Here is a 19,681-nt window from a genome sequence, read left to right on the forward strand (position 1 = left end):
GTTTACTTGTGCACTGAGTATCATTACCGAGTATTTATTGGCTTAACAGGTAATGGGGGATGTTGATACGCATTTAAGGATAAGTGATAAAAATGAAATAAATAGAAATAAAAATGCTTAAATTAAAATAGAAAAGAATAAGACAAACTTAAATAAATAAACTAAATTATATAATTTAAATAATATTGTTGGAAAACTATTAGTTAAAATCTGTTTCGAGGATGGTTGGTACGGACTGATCTTGGTTGGGGGGGGCTGGTCGTAGTTAAGAAGTTTAAACTTATTTTTAATTTGGGTTGGGACTCTACTCTTAAATACGAGTATGTGGCTGTTTACAATCTAAATTCCTATGTTGCAATTAATGTTATCCACGGCTCTTATTTTTCAAAAGGCTCCTTTGTAGTTTAATTAGCTTTTACTGTGTAATATTACTATCAAATTGTTCATTTAATTGCAAACTTGATGCACTGATATCCAAGGGCTTTCAAACAATGCAAGCAGATTGGAAATGGAAATCACATCCAACGCATGTTTTTATTTGATTTAAATCACTTCTGAAGGAATCATTTTCCCTTTCCCATTTCAAAAACTCATTGTTTCACTTTTTTTTTTTTTTATGAAAAAACCTAAAATGAGCTTTACATGAAGGACAAATGGTAAATTTAACCATAAGTCAAAATATTAATTTTTGAAATCTCATTGCTCCATTTAACCAACAAGATTTAAAAGATAAGCATTACATGTGATATGAACTGCATTTAAAAAACAGTTGTTTAAACGTAGTAGTAAGTAGTAAGTGTATGGGGAAAAAAATGTTAATGCAATTGTCTACAGCATTAATACTTTTTCTCGTGCCATCATAACAAAACATAAATAAATAAATTTACATTTATACTCCGGAAAGCCCAAGCCAGAAGTATTATAATAGTTGGCCACGCACTTTTTGAGGGATCTATCTTGCAGTATGTGCAACAGTGTATTAACATGTTAATGTTAATAGTGTATTAACATGTTAATACACTGTTGCACACACACTGCAAGACAGAATTTAGTACTATCGTCTTCAGTTTTTATTAGTATCTTTATTAAGATGTTAATAAAGACTTCTGGCCTTTTCTTAAATTATTTTTTAATTCAAGGGCACACATAGTGTTGAGTCTGATTCTGAATCCAACATGTATTAAGATGTCCACAGGTACTGTGGACATCTTAATACATGTGTAATAGGCACCTCCATAGCCAGGTGGGAAGGAGCAGCAGTGCGTAGCACACTCTTCTTGATTAGACCGGGGTTCAAGCCCGTCACCACCAAATACAGAGGATGCGGAAAGGTCAGGGAATGACCACCGCATATGCTGGAGCAATATGGCCTTAGTTGCTAATGCTCCTAAAAACCAAATAACAAACAAACAAACATGTGTAATACAGCGGTCTCCAAACGTTTTTGGTCGTGCACCCTTATTTTACTTAAAAGGATTAGTGCGCACCCCAGAATAAAAAATTAAATATTTAATATATTTTTTTATTTATAAATCATTTACATGAAAGGCATTATATAAGAAGTTCAAGTACAAAATGCATGTACTTGAACGTGCATGATCGATGGCATGATCAAACAAAGCCGCATATTGAAGTATAAAAAAAGCATTTATTTATAATTTTTATTTTCAATTACATTTCAAAAAACTAAAGTTTTCATAATTAATAAATATTGATTTATTACGGATTATCTCGCGCACCCCACTTTGGAGATCACTGGTGTAATGCATAATATGTGGTCTGTCTCTAAATCGGAAATATCCATCACAGCTCATTTCTTAAGGGTTGCTGTTGGTTGCTGTCAAAATTTCTGTCAACTATGGTTGCTGTCAAAATTTTTTAAATTTTGACAGCAACCATAGTAAAGAATCATGATCAAATTGAAAGTGCAGTTTGAAACTAACTTTTTAAGTTGTGATAATTTACTATTTATTATAAATAATTCAATCTTAAAATTCAACTTCAGACAAAATGCACTCAAGCAAACAGTAATTAGTTGGTTTTCAAAATCACATTTAGAGTGGTAAATGCAAATTAAATGTTGAAACCCACTGTGGTAAATTTATTATGTAAGAAACGGCAAGAATGTTCAAAATAGTAGTAGTAGTAGTGGCATGTGATGCAAGAAAGCAAATGTATGAGCTTATGCAGCATCAGCCAAAAAAAAAAAAAAAAAAAAAAAATCACACCATTCCCTCCAAATGCCTGTCCAGTTCCTCCTTAAATTTATTCAACCTATCAACTTCCACAACGACAGATGGAAGTTTGTTCCAGCAATTAACCACCCGCTAGCTAAAGGCAAATTTCCGCACATCTATTCTACATCTGTCTTTTCTTAATTTGAATTTATGCCCCCTTAGGTTCGTAATCTGAACAAGTGGAAGGATCCCATCAGAATTCAGCATGCTCAACCCATTCAAGGCCTTATATACCTCAATCAGATCACCGCGCACGTGCCTAGTCTCCAGCCACTGCAATTTGCAGAACTTAAGCCTCTCTTGGTAAGAGGATCCCTTCATTCCCCTCACCAATCTTGTTGCCCTTCTCTGTACACGCTCAAGTAAATCTACATCCTTCCTAAAATGAGGCCTCCAGACCTGTACGCAGTACTCAAGGCGTGGCCTGACCATTGCCTTATACAGAGGGATAATCACCTCCTTTTCCCTGCTAGCAAAATTCCTATACATCATTGACAAAACCCCATGACCTGCCCTGGCAGCCTGTCTGCATTGCTCAGAGAACTTCATATCTGACTGCACAATTACTCCCAGGTCTTTTTCATTTTCTACCACCTTAAGTGTAGTACCACACAGTTGGTACGTTTCTCTGGGGTTACTTCTACCCATATGCAGTACTTTGCATTTGTCAAGGTTAAACTTCAGTTGCCACTTCTTAGCCCATCTCTCTTCATCTGTTGTTTCTCTCTTTTGCACAACTGACTTTTAAGACAAATGTTTGTTACAGCTATTGCATTTTTGTAAAATTCACAGGAATATTACAGTAAAAATAAGCCAACAAATATTGACTTACACAGTCCTCCTTTCTCGTTCATTTAATTTTACAGCAGTTTTGCCATGAACTTCAAGGTTATACTAAAGCTTTATTCATGAAAACCAATACAGCCTTTTCTCATTCTAATATCATTGAAACATGTAACAAAAGCATTACATGGCGCCATTTCAGAAACAATAAGTATAAATGCTTACCATTCCAGGTTCCAAGAGATCTGCAGGTGGTACTTCAAGTCCCTCTTTACATCTGTGCAAACATGACAACACTTCGGGATTTTCTGTGCGCATTCGTAATATAGATAGCCCAGCTAAAAATCCACGGAAGTGAAATGACATTTTCTCATCTTTGCCTAAATAGAAATAAAAAACTTCTTCAAAAATCAGTTTCTTCCTCAAGGTATGCTATTGTTAATTTTTATATAAGAATTACAAAAAAGGTACAAGTATTATCATTACTCCATTTCCATCCTTGCCAAAGTCATCACAAATTTTATCACCTCTAGGACATATAAAAACTATCAAGTTGAAGTATCTAATTTCTACTGTATTAGAATTCCAGTTCGGTATGCCTATACTATCCCTTCTGTTATCTTTGATAATTTTAAATACAGGCAGTTCCCACACTTATGACATAATTCCTGAAAATCACTTCTTAATTCAAATAAGATCCAATAGTAATATAATAAGTCAAAACACATTTTCCCATAAGAGCAATATTAAAATTATGGGTTACATTTCCACCACAGCAGTCTGATAATTTATCTTTATATTAAAATACTTGTAATATTGTATTCAGGCAAAACTAATGTAAATATAGCTTATTAAAGACTAGGCTAATTGTTTTATTATAATTTATTATATGAGCATTGTAGACAGGTTGCATGGAAGGCCATGGTGTCCTATCAATGATTTATCAAAAATTTGCTAGTAGAGATAAGGATGTCGTAATAATCCCACTGAGCCTATTGTTAGACCACACTTGGAATACTATGTTCAAGCATGGAAACTGCACCTAAAAAAAAAAAAAAAAAAAGAAGACATCGAGCTTCTTGAAAGGGTCCAAAAAAGGGCGTTCATAAGAGGAAAGACTTTGAACATGTGGGTTGCACAGCTTGGAAACTAGCCACTTTAGAGGAGACTTGATTGAGGTGTTTAAGGCTCTGAGAGGCAAAAGTAAAATGAAAAAACGAATGAGGACAAACTTTTCATGGTTATAAATGATTCTAGAACAAGGAGCCATACATTCAAGTTACAGTAGAGATGTTTAGACTGGATTTTAACCAGTGAGTTATAAATTACTGGAATAAGTTACCTACATGCATAGTTGAGGCTGACAGTTTGGAGAATTAAAGGTCAGCTGGATAGTTACCTACAGGAGGAGGGAAATGCATAGGTTGTCTTTTTCCTTTTCTTCTATTATTTATTTAGCTGGTGCAGCATAAACCTCAGGCTTCCTTGTACAACATAGCCATTACTAATACCAATATGGATTTAATACTGACTTGGAAAACATCATTGAAAAATAGAGTCAAAAAATTATGGTGCTTACCGCATTAGAACTCTTCCCTACCCTTTTTTAAGATGCTAATAAAGACTCCTGGCCTTTCCTTATATTATTTTTTAATCCAAGGGCACATGGTGTTGAGTCTGATCCTGAATTCAAATTCTAAGAAATTTTTAATCGGCAATAAGCTCCACTTGCTGCTTGGAGTAGAGTCCTTAACATAATCTTTAATTCTTAGCCTGTCTTTTATGATTATCACCACTAATGCATCAGGAATTTACATGGCCCAACTAATGTTTGCAGGTGTAAACTTTCAAGACAGTTAATTATGTCACTTTGTATCTACTGTTATGGTTTTATATTTCTTAGAAACAGAAACATCTCCAGCACTTGATTTTCTTTTATCAGACATTTTTAAGGGGCAGATATCTCAAGAGAAATAATGCAAACAACATGCAAAAAAACATTTGAAAATTACCATTTCACTGTCATGTAATTACCATTTTTTCAAGCATATTTTTTATGAACCCTATAGCCATGGAAATCTGAATTAGACTTGCACTTTTATTAGTATCTTTCATCAAATGAACAATAATCAAGACAAGAAACCATTTAATACATCAGCCCAGTTGATCAGCCAAGAATCATGAGCATGACGTGACAACTTACTCTGGTGAATGTTCCTTAGTAAATGTCATAAGAATGAACTGAATGAATAAGAACTGCAAGCCAGACTGCCATAAGTCAGGGGTTAACTACATTAAATTCTAACATGATTAGAATTTAAACAGAGCTTTGATGCCCAATACATTTTACATTGTATTTCAATATTTGTAGAAGAATAAGAAAAATTTACTTCGATATGATACGTAGATTTCGTAATGATACTTTCCAGCAAATAAACGAATATAAAATTAACCAAAATGGTTATAGTAATAAAATGAATTTTAAGAAAACAATTAAAAAAATTAAAACAAGTTAAATGCAAATTTTGAAAAAAGACTCCCCTTCCTTTTTTTTCAAATAAATTCTAACATATACAGAACTTTCACAGCACAGATAATAGCTATGCTGAGTTAAAAAACTCAAAATAACATCTGACAGGAGTGAAATATAATCCATTCTGACAATAAGAAAGAGGGCTCTATTTACATTATTAAGTGTCCAAAAATGGAACACGCACTAAAAATAAAATAAAATCAGTCTAGATTTGTTAAATTTGTTGAATAAATAATGAAATTTTTTGTTCAAAATTGACTTAATAATATATTCTCTATGCAGCCAGAATTTTTATCTTATGAACAGATCTAAAAGTTGAAAATTATGCTTAAAACCCATACATTCACTTGCTGTTTGGTTAATATTAAATTAAAAATTTTATAATAAAAGGATAATTATAAAACATTACTTTGAAAAAGGCTATTTCTTCTATTTGTAAACTTATAATATATTAAAATTATAATACTTATAATACGATATTTCTTCGATTCTAGGATGCCATCGATTGTAAGACGCACCTTAATTTCAGAAAAAAAGCTTTGATTCTAAGAAAAAATAAAAATAAAATAAAACACTAAAATAAATCTAACAAATATTTTTATTATAATTGAATTCAATTTACTAACAACAATAGTACCGGTATTTATCAGTAGGTATGTTATTCATCACTTCCTTCTGAATCTTCTGAGCCGTTGATATCTGCATTAATATCAGAGTCTACTTCACATTCAGGGTCAGATTCTTCTGAGCCACCGAGAACGTTGGTGACGCAACATTTTGTAAATGAGTGCTTTACTATTCTTTCTGGGATCAGCTTCCAAGCTGTTGATACCCATTCTGCCAATTTTGATGCCGGTGCTTTCTTAATTCTTCCGGAAGGTGTCAGCAGAAGGTTGTCGGTCAACAGCCAGGATTCATATTCCTTTCTCAAGTAATCTATAAATAGTTTTTTGACTGAAACGTCGAGTGGCTGCAGTTGGCTAGTCATGCCACCAGGAATCACAATCAAGTCGCCACGTTTTTGCACGATTTCATTTTTGACCCGTTCGGACAAATGTCCATGATAACTTTTTGTTTCAATGTGGCTTTGTAGTGCAATCTTTTTGACATTTTAATGTGCAATAAGGGATCAAAATTAACGAAATACAGTAACTCCACTTATGTACTTTTGAAGATACAAACCAAACTTCCTAGTTTTCGCTGAGTGAGCTCCACTACAATGAAATAATGGTGGTTTCACATTTCGAAAGCACGTGAAATCACCCACGCCACTTTATTCTACATTGGAATTGAAGAATGCGATAACAGTCAAACTTGGAGACTGGGTTTCCATGTAAAAACAAAATGTGAGGGGTGCTGTGCAAAGCGCAGGAAAATTCGAAAAAAAAAACAAAAAAACTGCGATTGTAAGATGCCATCAATTCTAAGATGCACCCCGTTTTTAGAGATGTTTATAGGGAGGAAAAAGTGCGTCTTAGAATTGAAGAAATACAGTATATTAAAATTATAGTACTTATAATTTGTAATCTTGTAATACTTCAATATAGACACAGTGAACTGAAAGTAAAGCAAACTGGATGGACTTGAAAAATTAATTAATTAGAATAATCATTTCTTTAAATGACTAAGGTTTTCTCTATGCTTCTTGGAACAAACTAGAAGGCAGAAGATGTTCACAGACCAGTGGTGTACAACTCTTTGGATAAAAACTTTAGTAATTTAGCCAAATTATTAAATAGTATAATAAGCGAGAAACAATAACATATTAATAAAAATCATCCAAAAGTACAAATTTAACATCACAACAAAATCTTCAACTGCTCACCTTGCCAGCATGCACCCACCACAAATGTTGTATTGATTCCCTTTGCAGGATGTAGAGGCCAATCATCCACAATATCAGGATTATTGGTCTGACTCTTGAATTGCTGACCATCAACAAAAAGTATAGCCTGCAACAAATTGTTTTCAAAAGATGCAATTAGATGGTGAATCATTCTTGCATATGAATAAATTTGATTATTTTTTGATTGAGGATTTTTTGATTTTTATTTCATATTTTATAGGAAAATGTTAAATAAAAATAAATAATAAATATAAATCTAAGATTAAACTTTCAACCCAAATATTTTAAATAATCTTAATTCATTTGTGTGCATACATGATTTATCATAAGTTGAGTAAGTTAAATGGCATCCTTACTCTTGCTTATACAACCGATCCCCCAATTCACAAATGGGATCAAAGGGTGACACGAGTAATTACAGACCTGTTAGTTTAACTTCTGTTCTGGGGAGAACAATGGAGTCACTGGTTATAGAAGCATTGCAGGATCATCTAGATAAGACTGCAGTAATAATTCAGACACAGCACGGGTTTATTAAAGGAAAGTCATGTCTGACAAATTTGATTGGATACTGTGATGCGGTTAAAAGGATGCAGCTGTATGCAAAAAATAATTTTGATAACATATACTTGGATTTCAGGAAAGGTTGTGATACTGTTGTGCATGGAAGACTACTGTACAAATTGGAGCAGTATGGTATTAAGGGCAAGTTGCTACAACGGATAAAAGGGTGGTTGAGTGAGGGAAGAGAGTGGTAATCAATGGACACTGCTTTTATGGACTAATGTTATCAGTGGAGTCCAAGAGGGTTCAGTGTTGGGCCCACTGTTGTTTTGTATATTTATCAATGATATTGATGAAGGCTTAAAGTCCAAGTATGCAGATGATACAAAGGTCGGCAGGGTTGTTAATGACAGTAATGGCATTGTGCTACTGCAACAGGATCTAGAAAAGTTGGGCAGATGGGCTGAGAAGTAGCAACTGAAGTTTAACATTGACAAATGCAAAGTATAGCATATTGGTAAAAGTAACCTCAGATAAATGTACCAATTTTGTGGTACTACACTTAGGGTTGTAGAAAATGAAAAAGACCTGGCAGTAATCATGCAGTCAGATATGAAGTTTTCTGAGCAGTGCAGACAGAGCAGGTCATGGGGTATAATCAATGATATACAGGAATTTTGCAAGTAGGGAAAATGAGGTGATTATCCCTTTGTATAAGGCAATGGTCAGGTCACACCTTGATTACTGCATATAGGTCTGGAGGCTTCATTTTAGGAAGGATATAGAGTTGCTTGAGTGAGTACAGAGAAAGACAAGATTGGTGAGGGGAACGAAGGGGTTCTCTTATCAAGAAAGGCTTAAGTTCTGCAAATTGCAGCATCTGGAGACTAGGCATCTACAAGGTGATCTGATTTAATTTGCTGGAACAAACTTCCATCTGTTGTTGTGGAAGTTGACAGCTTAAATAAATTCGAGGAGGAACTGTACAAACTTTTAGAGGACATGGATGCATGAAATGTTTTTTTTTTTTTCTCTTTTGGCTAATGCTACGAGCGTGGTTCAATAAAGAATCGCCCTGACCGAGCTGCAGAGGTGCTAGCCTGTTGATTCTTGGCAGAGGTGTTAGTCCTTCTCTACACAGCCACTGTGCAAATTTACACATTTTTCCCATTGATGGCTATGGATACCATTTTGTAGAAGTGGTGGGGGGTTGGTCTTTGAACCGTGACTCTGTTGCAGAGCAACCCCAGGGGCTCACATCTGGTGAGTATGGGCTTGGCACACCCAGGGTCCCGAGCTGGATATCATCATTCTTCTCTTTCTTGGTGATTTCCTTTTGACTCTGTCTCTGTCTCTCTCTCTCTCTCAGGGTAACTCAGTAATATTTTTTTTTGGCTGGTGCAGCATTACCCCAGGGGCTCACATCTGGTGAGTATGGGCTTGGCACACCCAGGGTCCTGAGCGGGATATCATCATTCTTCTCTTTCTTTCTTGGTGATTCCTTTCTACTTTTGACTCTCTCTCTCTCTGTCTCTCAGGGTAACTCGAGAATTTTTTTTAGCTGGTGCAGCATAAGCCTCAGGCTTCCTTGCGCCATATAGCTAATAATAAATGAGTGTCTTGTCATCAGGGAAGTGGGTCCCCTGAAGAAATGATTTGAGGGAAGGAAACAAGAAGTCCGATGGTGCAAGATTGGGTGAGTAGACTGTATGGGACAGTATTTCATATCCACAAGTGGCCGCTTGTGTTGTTGCAATTTCAGAAGTGTGAACTGGGGCATTGTCTTGAAGCATTCTCACACCTTTGGACAGCATACCATGCCTACATGTTTTGATTTTCTCTCTTAATTTTGCGAGTAAGTTGGCATAATAGGTAATTGTTCTACCTTTTGGCAGGTAATCAGTCATTATTACGCCTTTCTCATCCCAAAACATTGTCAGCAAGACCTTTCCTGCTGATGCTTCGACCCTTGCCTTCTTGGGGGGAGGGGAACCATGATGTCGCCATTCCATGCACTGCTTTTTACTTTCAGGATCAAATTGTGCATCCAACTTTCAGGATGAAAGTTGGATAGACAATTTCAAGAGAAAAAGATTTCCTCATTTTTTTGGCACAGGGCTAACAAATCTTGTGATTTCTGTTGTCGATCAGCTTTCTGAAAACCAGTCAATAATCGGGGAATCTACCTTGCATTCAATTTCCGTAAATGGAGTTGGTCATGAAGGACTGTTTCAACAGAGCCCACACTAATCATCACCTCCTGGGACAATTCACACACAGATATCTGGCAACCTTCCATGATTAATTACTCCACTTTTCTGATCATGCCGTCATCACTGGCTGAATGGGGACGACCTGGAATGGGCTCAGATTCTACCGATGTCCAACCACACCTAAACTGCCTATGCCAGTGCTTCACAATGCCATAGGATGGTGCTTCATCCTTATATACAGAAGTCATCTCCTCGTGGATTTCTTTAGGAGATTTCCCCTTCAAGAACAGATACTGGATTACAGCTCTGGCTTCAACTTTGTCCATGATGCTACTTTGTCACACATTCAGCTCTGTAAGAGAAAAACATTAAGACACAGGGCTGAAATTTTACACTTTTAGTACAGAGATATGCATGATGCTACACACAAAATATTATGACTCTGTGATATGTGGAATTAGGTGAAGGCAATTCTTCATTGAACCACCCTCGTACATAAGGTGGCAGTGATCTTAGTGTACTAATGTGGGATTTCCTTAAAGATGTAACTACCATCAGGGGTAAGGGGAAGGGTTTTTGCTTTCGTAAAGGTGAATTTTGGGTTTTAAATTCTATACAGTGGGAGCAACTGATAATGTTACCAACAGTGAATTCAAAGTGGGAAGCCTTCAGGGACTTAATCTTGGAAGTTACTAGGCTTTTCATACCAACTAAGAAATACTGTTCAAGGCCTAAATGGATATCAGACGAATTAATGCGGCTCATGGCAATCAAGAAAAATGCAAAAAATGCATGGGATGCATATAAATTATAAGGCGACACAGAAGCCTATGGCAGATATAAGCTAGTGTGTAAACAAGTCACAAAGGAGGTTAGGCAGGTGGAGGCAGATTACAAGAAATCTTTGGTAAAGGATGCAAAGAAACCAACAATGTGTTCTTTCCTTATGTAAACTCTAGAAGGAAAGGGCTGAATCACATTGGTCCACTTAACATAGCCGACTACTGATGAACATTCTCAGATAGGTGATAAATTGAGTGAGTATTTTGCATCTACATTCACACATGAGGAGTTATTCAAGGAGGGGAATACCAGAAGTTTATCAAACTCTAACAGGGAGCTAAGTGATTTTGTAATAATTGAGATCAAAGTGGAGGAGAAACTGTTGAAGTTAAACATAAGGAAAGCACCTAGGGTGGATGGGATCTATTCAGTTATATTAAAGGAGGCAGCAAAGGAAGTAAGCAAACCCTTAGCCATAATTATAAAAGCTTCCTTGGACTCAGGGGAGGTCCCCATGAACTGGAAATGTGCAAATGTGTTCCCAATTCACAAAGGGGAATCAAAGGGTGACATGGGTAATTACAGACCTGTTAGTGTATCTTCTGTTCCAGGGTAAATAATGGAGTCACTGGTTAAGGAAGCAATGCAGAATCATCTAGTCAAGACTGCAGTTGTAGTTGAGACACAGCATGGGTTTGTTAAGGGGAAGTCTTGTCTAACAAATTTGACTGGATACTATGATGTAGTCACAAAGGAAATGGATGCAAACAATAATTTTGATATCATATACTTGGATTTTAGGAAAGTTTTTAATACTGTGGTCCATGGAAGACTACTGTACAAATTGGAGCAGTATAGCATTAAGGGCCAGTTGCTGCAATGGATAAAAGGATGGTTGAGTGGGAGAAGATAGAGTGGTTATCAATGGACACTGCTCTTCATGAACTAATGTTATCAGTGGAGTCCAAGAGGGTTCAGTGTTCGGCCCGTTGTTGTTTTCGGCATTGAAGGTGTATCAGGGTTAATGTCTGAGTTTGCAGATGATACGAAGGTTAGCAGGGTTGTTAGTAATGCTAGTATGCTACTGCAACAGGATCTGGAAAAGTTGAGCAGATGGGCTGAGAGGTGGCAACTGAAGGTTAACATTGACAAATGTAAAGTACTGCATATGGGTAGCAGTAACTCCAAAATAACATATCAACTGGGTGGTACTACACTCAGTTTAGTGGAGAATAAAAAGAAATTGGGGATAATTGTACAGTCAGTTATGAAGTTTTCTGAGCAGTGCAGACACACTGCCAGAGCAGCTTATGGGGTGTTGTCAATGATATACAGAAATTTTGCTAGCAGGGATAAGGACGTGATTATCTCCTTGTATAAGGCAATGGTCAGGCCACCCACACCTTGAGTACTGTATACAGGTCTGGAGGCCCCATTTTAGGAAAGATGTAGAGCTGCCGGAATGAGTACAGAAAAGGGAAACGTGATTGGTGAAGGGAACAAAGGGTTGGTGTTACCAAGAAAGGCTTACGTTCTGCAAATTGCAGCTTCTGGAGACTAGACACATGCCGAGGTGATCTAATTGAGGTGTATAAGGCCTTGAATGGATTGAGCAAACTCAATGCTAATGGGATTCTTCCTCTTGCTCAGATTACTCACCTGAGGTGATATAAATTCAAATTGAGGAAAGACATTTATAGAATAGATGTGCGGAAATTTCTTGTCTAAGGTAAACATACCTTTCCAATTCTAGTTCTTGTCTCTCAGCCATGATTTTCTTTGGTTCGGTAAATTTGTTGAACATAACCTGTTTTCGTGATATTCATCTTCAAACTGAACTTACTTTCATGATGCAATTCTTCCAGATCATTGGCAAAGAAAATGACATCATCTTCAAAATCGTAAGTGATTCAGGTAATTTCCATTTATCTTTAGTCTTATATTATCCCAATTCAGCTTGCAAAAATTTCTTCAAAACAGGCAGAAAATAGTTTTGGGGAGATTGTTTCTCCTTATCAGATGCTTTTTTTTGTGTTGATCTGAAATTTGTCATATCATTGTTGACCCATATTGATGGGGTTGCCTTTTCATATACTGACTGGAAAATATTGATGTAAGCTCTGTCTACACCTTGGTTGATTAGGACATTGATTAGTGCTTGTTTTCTGATTGAGTTAAATTCTTTTTCATAGTCAATGAAGACTATACATAATGGAAGTTTGTATTATTCATTGTGCAGCTCTATAACTTGCTGCACTGTTTGGATGTGATCCATTTTACTGAAGCCACTTCTGAAACTTGCTTGTTCTTTGGGTTGTGCTGCATCAAGTATTGTGCCTATTCTTCTTGAAAGTATCTTTGTGAAAGCCTTGAAACAACTGGCAATAGGTTTACTAGTTCGGTAGTTTTTTAAACCTGCTTTGTCACCTTTTTTGTGCAGTAGGATGGTTTCTGCACAATACATATGCGGGGGCATAAATTTAAATCGAGGAAGGATGGTTGTAGGATAGATATGGAATTGACTTTCAGCCAGAGGGTAGCTGATTGCTGGAACTGGAACAAACATCCATTTGGTGTCGTGGCAGTAGGTAGTTTGAATAAATTTAAGTAAGAATTAGACAAATTATTACAGGGGATGGACAGGTGAGTTGTTTTTTTTTTTTTTTGGGAGAGGGGGCACTGATGCTATATAAATAAGCTTACTTCCTTGGATCATTTGTCACTACTAATACTAATGATTTTAAAGTGTAAAATTGCCATGAGGGGTCAACTACTCACAAAAAATTAAAGATAATAGTACAGGCCTTTATATTTCTCTTTTTTCCCCCCCTAACTGCATCATGTTTATTTGGCACATTTTTTCATTACCTAACGGAGGGGTGATCACAACACCAAAAAGCAGTTGGATATGAATATTTCATGTCTTTTTGTTAAATGAAAATGATTAAAAGAAGCTGTAATGAGTCATGTGTTCACAGCATTATTTGATACCTTACAAACTATTGGCTGTGGAACAAAGATTCTTTATTCATTGAAAATAATATAAAACTTAGAGGTCTTGCATGAAAATACAAGAGCCAATATATCAGTGGATCATCAAGACCATAACTTATGGGGGTAGCAAGTGATGCAGCACAGTGTTAAAGTCTCTCAAGATATTAGTGTATGCAACATCAGTTTGTATTTGATCCCATAAGTAGATTTCACTTTTAATGACTGCAGTTTAATTTGAATGCAGAAATATGCATTCACTTCTACTGTTGTTGTTCTCATCAATTTTCTCCTAATTATTACAAATTAATAGTTTGTAGTGTAGTGTATTGTTGAATGCTAAACCTGGTTTGAAATTAGTACTATAATAGAATTTAATGGACTGAGACAGGGTAATGCACTCTCATCATTACTGTTCATACTTGTAATGGATGATAGAGCAAATTCTGTGGAGACAAGGATTGGGACAGAAAAAATAAGTGATGATGTCTGGTAATGATTTGTTGATTTATGGGGATTGGGAGGAGGAGGTACAGGAGCAGGTGGAAAGCTGGATGGAGGAGGCAAAGAAAACAATTTAAAGCTCAGTGATGTTAAGAGTAATGCAGTGAGAATAACAAGGAATGAGGGAGGGGATAACATCTTTTATTGAGGGAAAGCAGACTGAAGAAGTGGATAGTTTAAGATATTTAGGAATTACAAGTAGATAAAGAAGGAAGAAGAGCAGATCAAGTAAGAATGTTTTTTTTTTTGCCTGAGAAGTGCAAGATGATACTCTATAGAGCTTATTATGTGCCAATGATAACTTATGGATCAGAATCATGGGTAATGTGGAAGAAGGATATTAGGCATGGATATTATGCAAGCAATAGAAATGAAATTTCTAAGAGGTGTGTGTGTGTGTGGGGAGAAGACCAGGGGAGACAGAATAAGAAATGTGGCCATTCAGGAGAAAGTGGGAGAAGAATGAAGGATGAAAGACTAACAAAGAAGATGTTAGAAATGAAAATGGAGGGTAAAAGACCAAGAGAAAGGCCGAGAAGAACAGGTGAAGAGTGACATGGAGAGGAGAAGCATTTGCTGGTAGTAACAGGGAGAGAGAGAGAAAAATGGTGGGAAGATAGAGTGAAATGGAGAGGTCTGGTTTCTTTATTGACCTAGCAAGAAGCTGGAATGACAACAGATAAGTAAGTAATAGAATTTAAATGGCACTATACACATGCAAAAAAAAAAAAAAAATAAATAAATAAATAATAATAAACAATAAAACTTACTTCAGGGAAGTTTACACTGACAGCATAATGATGCCATTGGTTGTCACAAACTTCTGCCAGCTTCCACCTCCATTCTGCTGGCCTAAACACGCTTGGCCTTTCTTGGTAAAATTCTCGTCTCAGCAGAAGAATTAGACGGCAGTTTCTTATGAATGCAGCATAGTGATGTCTGTTCATTTCTTATAGATAAAGGCAAAAAATAAATAAATACATGACCAAAAAGAAGTATGTTCTATTAAGTATGAAATTAAATAAAATTAAATAACAGCATTTTAATACTACAGACTGCAGGGATATTTCATATGCTACAGTAATTTAAATCAAACCAAAATTTATATGCTTTACCTGCATTTAATTTCAGTCATGGAGAGGCTTTCTGCTGTTATTAAGTGCCAAGTACTCAGCATAAGGATTGGGCCTACATTCAACTTAGAGACAAATACCATTATCCAAGGTTCTGCATAAACCTGGTTACTAATATCTTCCAGTAGAGTTTAAATGGATGCCTGGTAGTGTCTCAGATTTTTTTTCTTTTTACACACCGGGTGGGACAAATAATATCACTATAACTGTAAAAATTATTGCCAAATAAACAGTCTTGTCACTAGGATACAATAGTTTAGTTTAGTTTTTACTGGCAGCTCTTAGGAGACCATGTGCACCCTGACGTTTTGTATTTTTTCCCAGACAAAAATGGGATCTTTCAAGATGAATAATTTGCTGAGTCATTGGGCCCGCACTGTGCATGAGTGGTTCGAGAAACACAGTGAATATACAGTGGCACATTATACCTTCGTGGGGCCCAAAGGCAAAATGGAATTTGGGGACCCCATCTAAAGAAAAAAACTAATAAAAAACATTTTAATTTCGTTTTATTGTGACAATAAAACAAAGAAATTATATAACATAAGAACTAAATATAAAATTTCATCAAAATCGGTAAAACCATTTTTGGAAAAAAAAAAAAAAAAATGTAATTTTCCAATTAATCTTCAAGTAAAGTTCATTAACCAGGCAGAAAGTTCAGTTTCCAATAAAAATCACTTAAAATATTAATGAAAAACAGCAATGTGTTTTTGAAGCAGTGATTTTGGGGTCCCCTCCGATCAGGGCTCCAAAATAACTGCAGATGTCTTTTTTGCCTGTAGTATAATGCACCACTGTGAATATATCACCCATCTTGATTGGCCTCCAAATTCACTTGACCCCAATCGAATTGAACACCAGTGGGATGTTTTGGAAGGGGAAGTGAGGCAATGGGACACGTAACTGTTATTTATTCTGACACTGTGGAAAGCCTTATAGGCAGCATGGCTACAGATTCCCTACAGATGTTTTCAGACATCTAGCTATTTGCCTGGATAAATGGCAGCTGTTATCCATGCGAACAGTGGCCCAACATGGTATTAGGTAGGTGGTCATATTTCAGTGATCACTGGGTGTATACTAACATGCCTAAAAACAGAATTTAATGGTGGCATTAAAATATTTTCTCAAAAATAACTAATTATAGTCTCACATGTTTTATGAAATTCCTTCAATGAATAGCAGGGATTGGAAACCTTTTCTGTGAGTGATGACAAATAATAGTCTTTATTACCAGCCATTATTGTTGTTCAATATGCAAACAAAGCCAAAACTTTTGGAAAAAGTTTTGGCCTTGTTTGCATATTGAAGCAGAGAGAGAAGCAGATTTGCACATAAAAGCAGAGAGAGAGAGAGAGAGAGAGAGAGAGAGAGAACAAGTCTAGTATCTAATTGGGAAAGATTTCATGCCCATTAAATAAACAGCCAACCTCTATATAACATGGTACTTCTACAATGTGGTTTCGCTCTAACATGATTGATAAATTGCGGCAATCCTTGCACAACATGGTACTTATATAACATGGTTTGAGAATTTCGGTAAACCATAACAGGGTATTTTTAAGCTTTTGTGTGGAGAAACCACCCTGCTATTATGCTGGATGTAATTTTTCAACGTTTCCACTCTTTTTTTTGAATCCCCGCTACTGACTCGCTAGTCAAAAAAAAAAAAATTGAGAAATCCCTGTATTTTATTTTGTTGGGAAATTCCCGTGTTACGTTCTCTGCTATTGAATTTGTACTTGTACTTGTTGAACTCGTGGAAAAATCTAGATTTCAAAGTTTTATTACTATTGGATAGCACACCAGGCCATCCAAATGTGAAGTTATGTGTCTACTGCCACAGTTGTACTGGGCTAATACAACTTCTTTTATTAAGCTTTTATTATTTTATTAAGATCAAGGCATTATATCCACACCTTTAAAACTCATTCCATCAGAAAATCGTTACAATGGATTTTGGAAAAAATTGATTCCGAATATATTGAAGTAATGGAGGCATGGAACCATTTTTCAATTGTGGACTGTATCAGAATCATAGCTTTATCACTGAAAGAAGTAAAACTGTCAACGTTAAATGCGCGTGGAAAAAAAAAAGAATAGCCAGAGTCAATTCATTCAGGAAATATGATCGAACGAGCAGAAAATGAAATCAGTGCGATAGCAGAACTTGCTACTTCGGTAGGAGGGGAAGGTTTTGATGATATGGCTACTGAAGCCCTCGTGGGTAGCACGATTGATAGAACTGCCCTCCTCCCCACACCAGCTGGAAAAGACCCGAGTTCAAATCCCGTCGATGACGGGAGGAATTTTTATTGGTCTTTTTCACAAAGTGGCAGAGTTAGTCGGGCAAGGGCAGCATGGTTTTTCTCCCACAAACTCAGGTTTTTCTTTCAGCAAAATAGAAAATTTGCCTCAGGACACACGCAATTTGTAGACAATATACACAGAGTAACATGGTCTTAGTTGCTGATGCTTCTAAAAAAATAAAAAGATATGATACTGAAGACATTCAAGGATTAGTGGTAGAAAAAGAAGCCAGCATAGCGGATTTGGTGCAAATGGCATTGGAGGTAAAATAAAACCAATTCAGATGAAAATTCTAAACTTCCAAATTTTACACTAAAAAGCATAGGGGAAGGCATAACGTTAGCTGAGCAATTAGAATCCTATTTTTTGAATGCAGATACTTGAATAAAAGGGGCCCAAAGTTCAAAAGGGAGCTTCAAAAATGCTTAGTTCTATATGATGAAATTCACAAAAATTTATCAAGCAAAAGCAAACAAACCCAGATTACTGATTTTTTAAAGAGAGCAGAAGATACACGAAATCTAGAATGGAGTATTTTTGTTAGCTTTTGGAAAGTACTGTATTTCCCCATGTATAAGATGCACCCTTTTTGGAAAAATTTGGGGTCTAAAAACTGGGTGCGTCTTGTACAGTGGTTGTAGATTTTTTTACTTGCATTTCCCACTTTTTTGTGCTTGTTGTCTTTGCGCTCATTGTTTCGCACTTGTTACCAGTATATTAGGTTACGTTTTGCCACGTTCTGCCCAGAAATGGCTCAGAAAAGATTTTCGTACAGTGCTGAATTCAAGTTAAAAGTGATCCAGTTTGCAAAAGTGAATGGAAATCGTGCTGCTGAAGGTAAGTTTGGTCCTCCTCCAACTGAAAAAACAATCCAAGACTGGCTACGGGAAGAAGAAACCCTACTGAAAACGCCACGGCAGAAGAAGGCCATGAGAGGCAAGTCAGCAAAATGGCCTGATTTAGAGAGGGAATTGAAGATATGGATTGAAGAGCAAAGGGCAACTGGAATTCCTGTGTCCACAAAGATGGTTCAGCATGAGGCAAGAAGAATTGCTGATGAAAAAGAAGTTACTGATTTCAAAGGAGGACACAATTGGTGCTTCAGGTTCATGAAACGGAATGGACTAAGCATGCATACACGCACCAGACTTGCCCAAAAGATGCCTGAAAGTTATGAGCAGAAGGTCCTTGAATTTTATTGTTTTGTCATTCAATGTCGGAAGACACATCAGTTTGAGTTGGGACAGACTGTAAATATGGACGTAGTCCTCCTTCCATTTTATGTCCCTAAGTAACAGAACTGTTGATAAGAAGGGGATGAGAACTGTAACTGTGAAGACAAGTGGACATGAAAAGAGCCATTATACAGTTGTTCTAGCTTGTTGTGCCGACAGAACCAAGCTGCCTCCTATGCTGATTTTCAAACGCAAAACAATGCCAAAAGAAGACATACCTCTAGGAGTGACTGTCCATGTTCATGACATAGGTTGGATGGATTAGGATGTGATGAAGATCTGGTTTGAGAAAGTTTGGAGCAGGAGACCAGGTGGGCTCTTACGCAAACCTGCCCTATTGGTGCTTGATCAGTTCAGGGCACACATAACAAAAAACACAAAGAAGATTGCTGCAGAGCAAAAAACAAAACTAGCCGTCATACCAGCTCCAACTACTTGATGTGAGCATTAACAAACCCTTCAAAGCTGCCATGAGAGACGAATGGAACCAATGGATGAAGTCTTCTGGGGACAATTTTATACCAGCAGGAAGAGTGAAGAAATCAACTATAGGAGAAGTTTGTACCTGGGTGAAAAGATCCTGGGATAATATCAAGATTGAGATCA

At 36.4% G+C, this 19,681-nt stretch overlaps 1 protein-coding gene across 2 annotated transcripts in view; it reads right to left on the reverse strand.

The window, feature by feature from the left end:
• The window catches only part of Cals (calsyntenin 1), a 485,573-nt gene that overhangs the window by 45,421 nt on the left and 420,471 nt on the right, over window positions 1-19,681 (reverse strand). For both annotated transcript variants that reach the window (XM_090387185.1, XM_090387184.1), the window contains exons 8-10: window positions 15,165-15,343; window positions 7,379-7,505; window positions 3,246-3,400 (exon numbers count right to left, since the gene is read on the reverse strand). In XM_090387185.1, the coding sequence (XP_090243311.1) occupies window positions 3,246-3,400; window positions 7,379-7,505; window positions 15,165-15,343 (461 nt within the window). The remainder of the gene's footprint in view (window positions 1-3,245; window positions 3,401-7,378; window positions 7,506-15,164; window positions 15,344-19,681) is intronic.

Source organism: Mastigoproctus giganteus, chromosome 13 (assembly GCF_048544385.1).
Source record: "Mastigoproctus giganteus isolate SK-2022 chromosome 13, ASM4854438v1, whole genome shotgun sequence".
Classification (NCBI taxonomy): Eukaryota; Metazoa; Arthropoda; class Arachnida; order Uropygi; family Thelyphonidae; genus Mastigoproctus; species Mastigoproctus giganteus.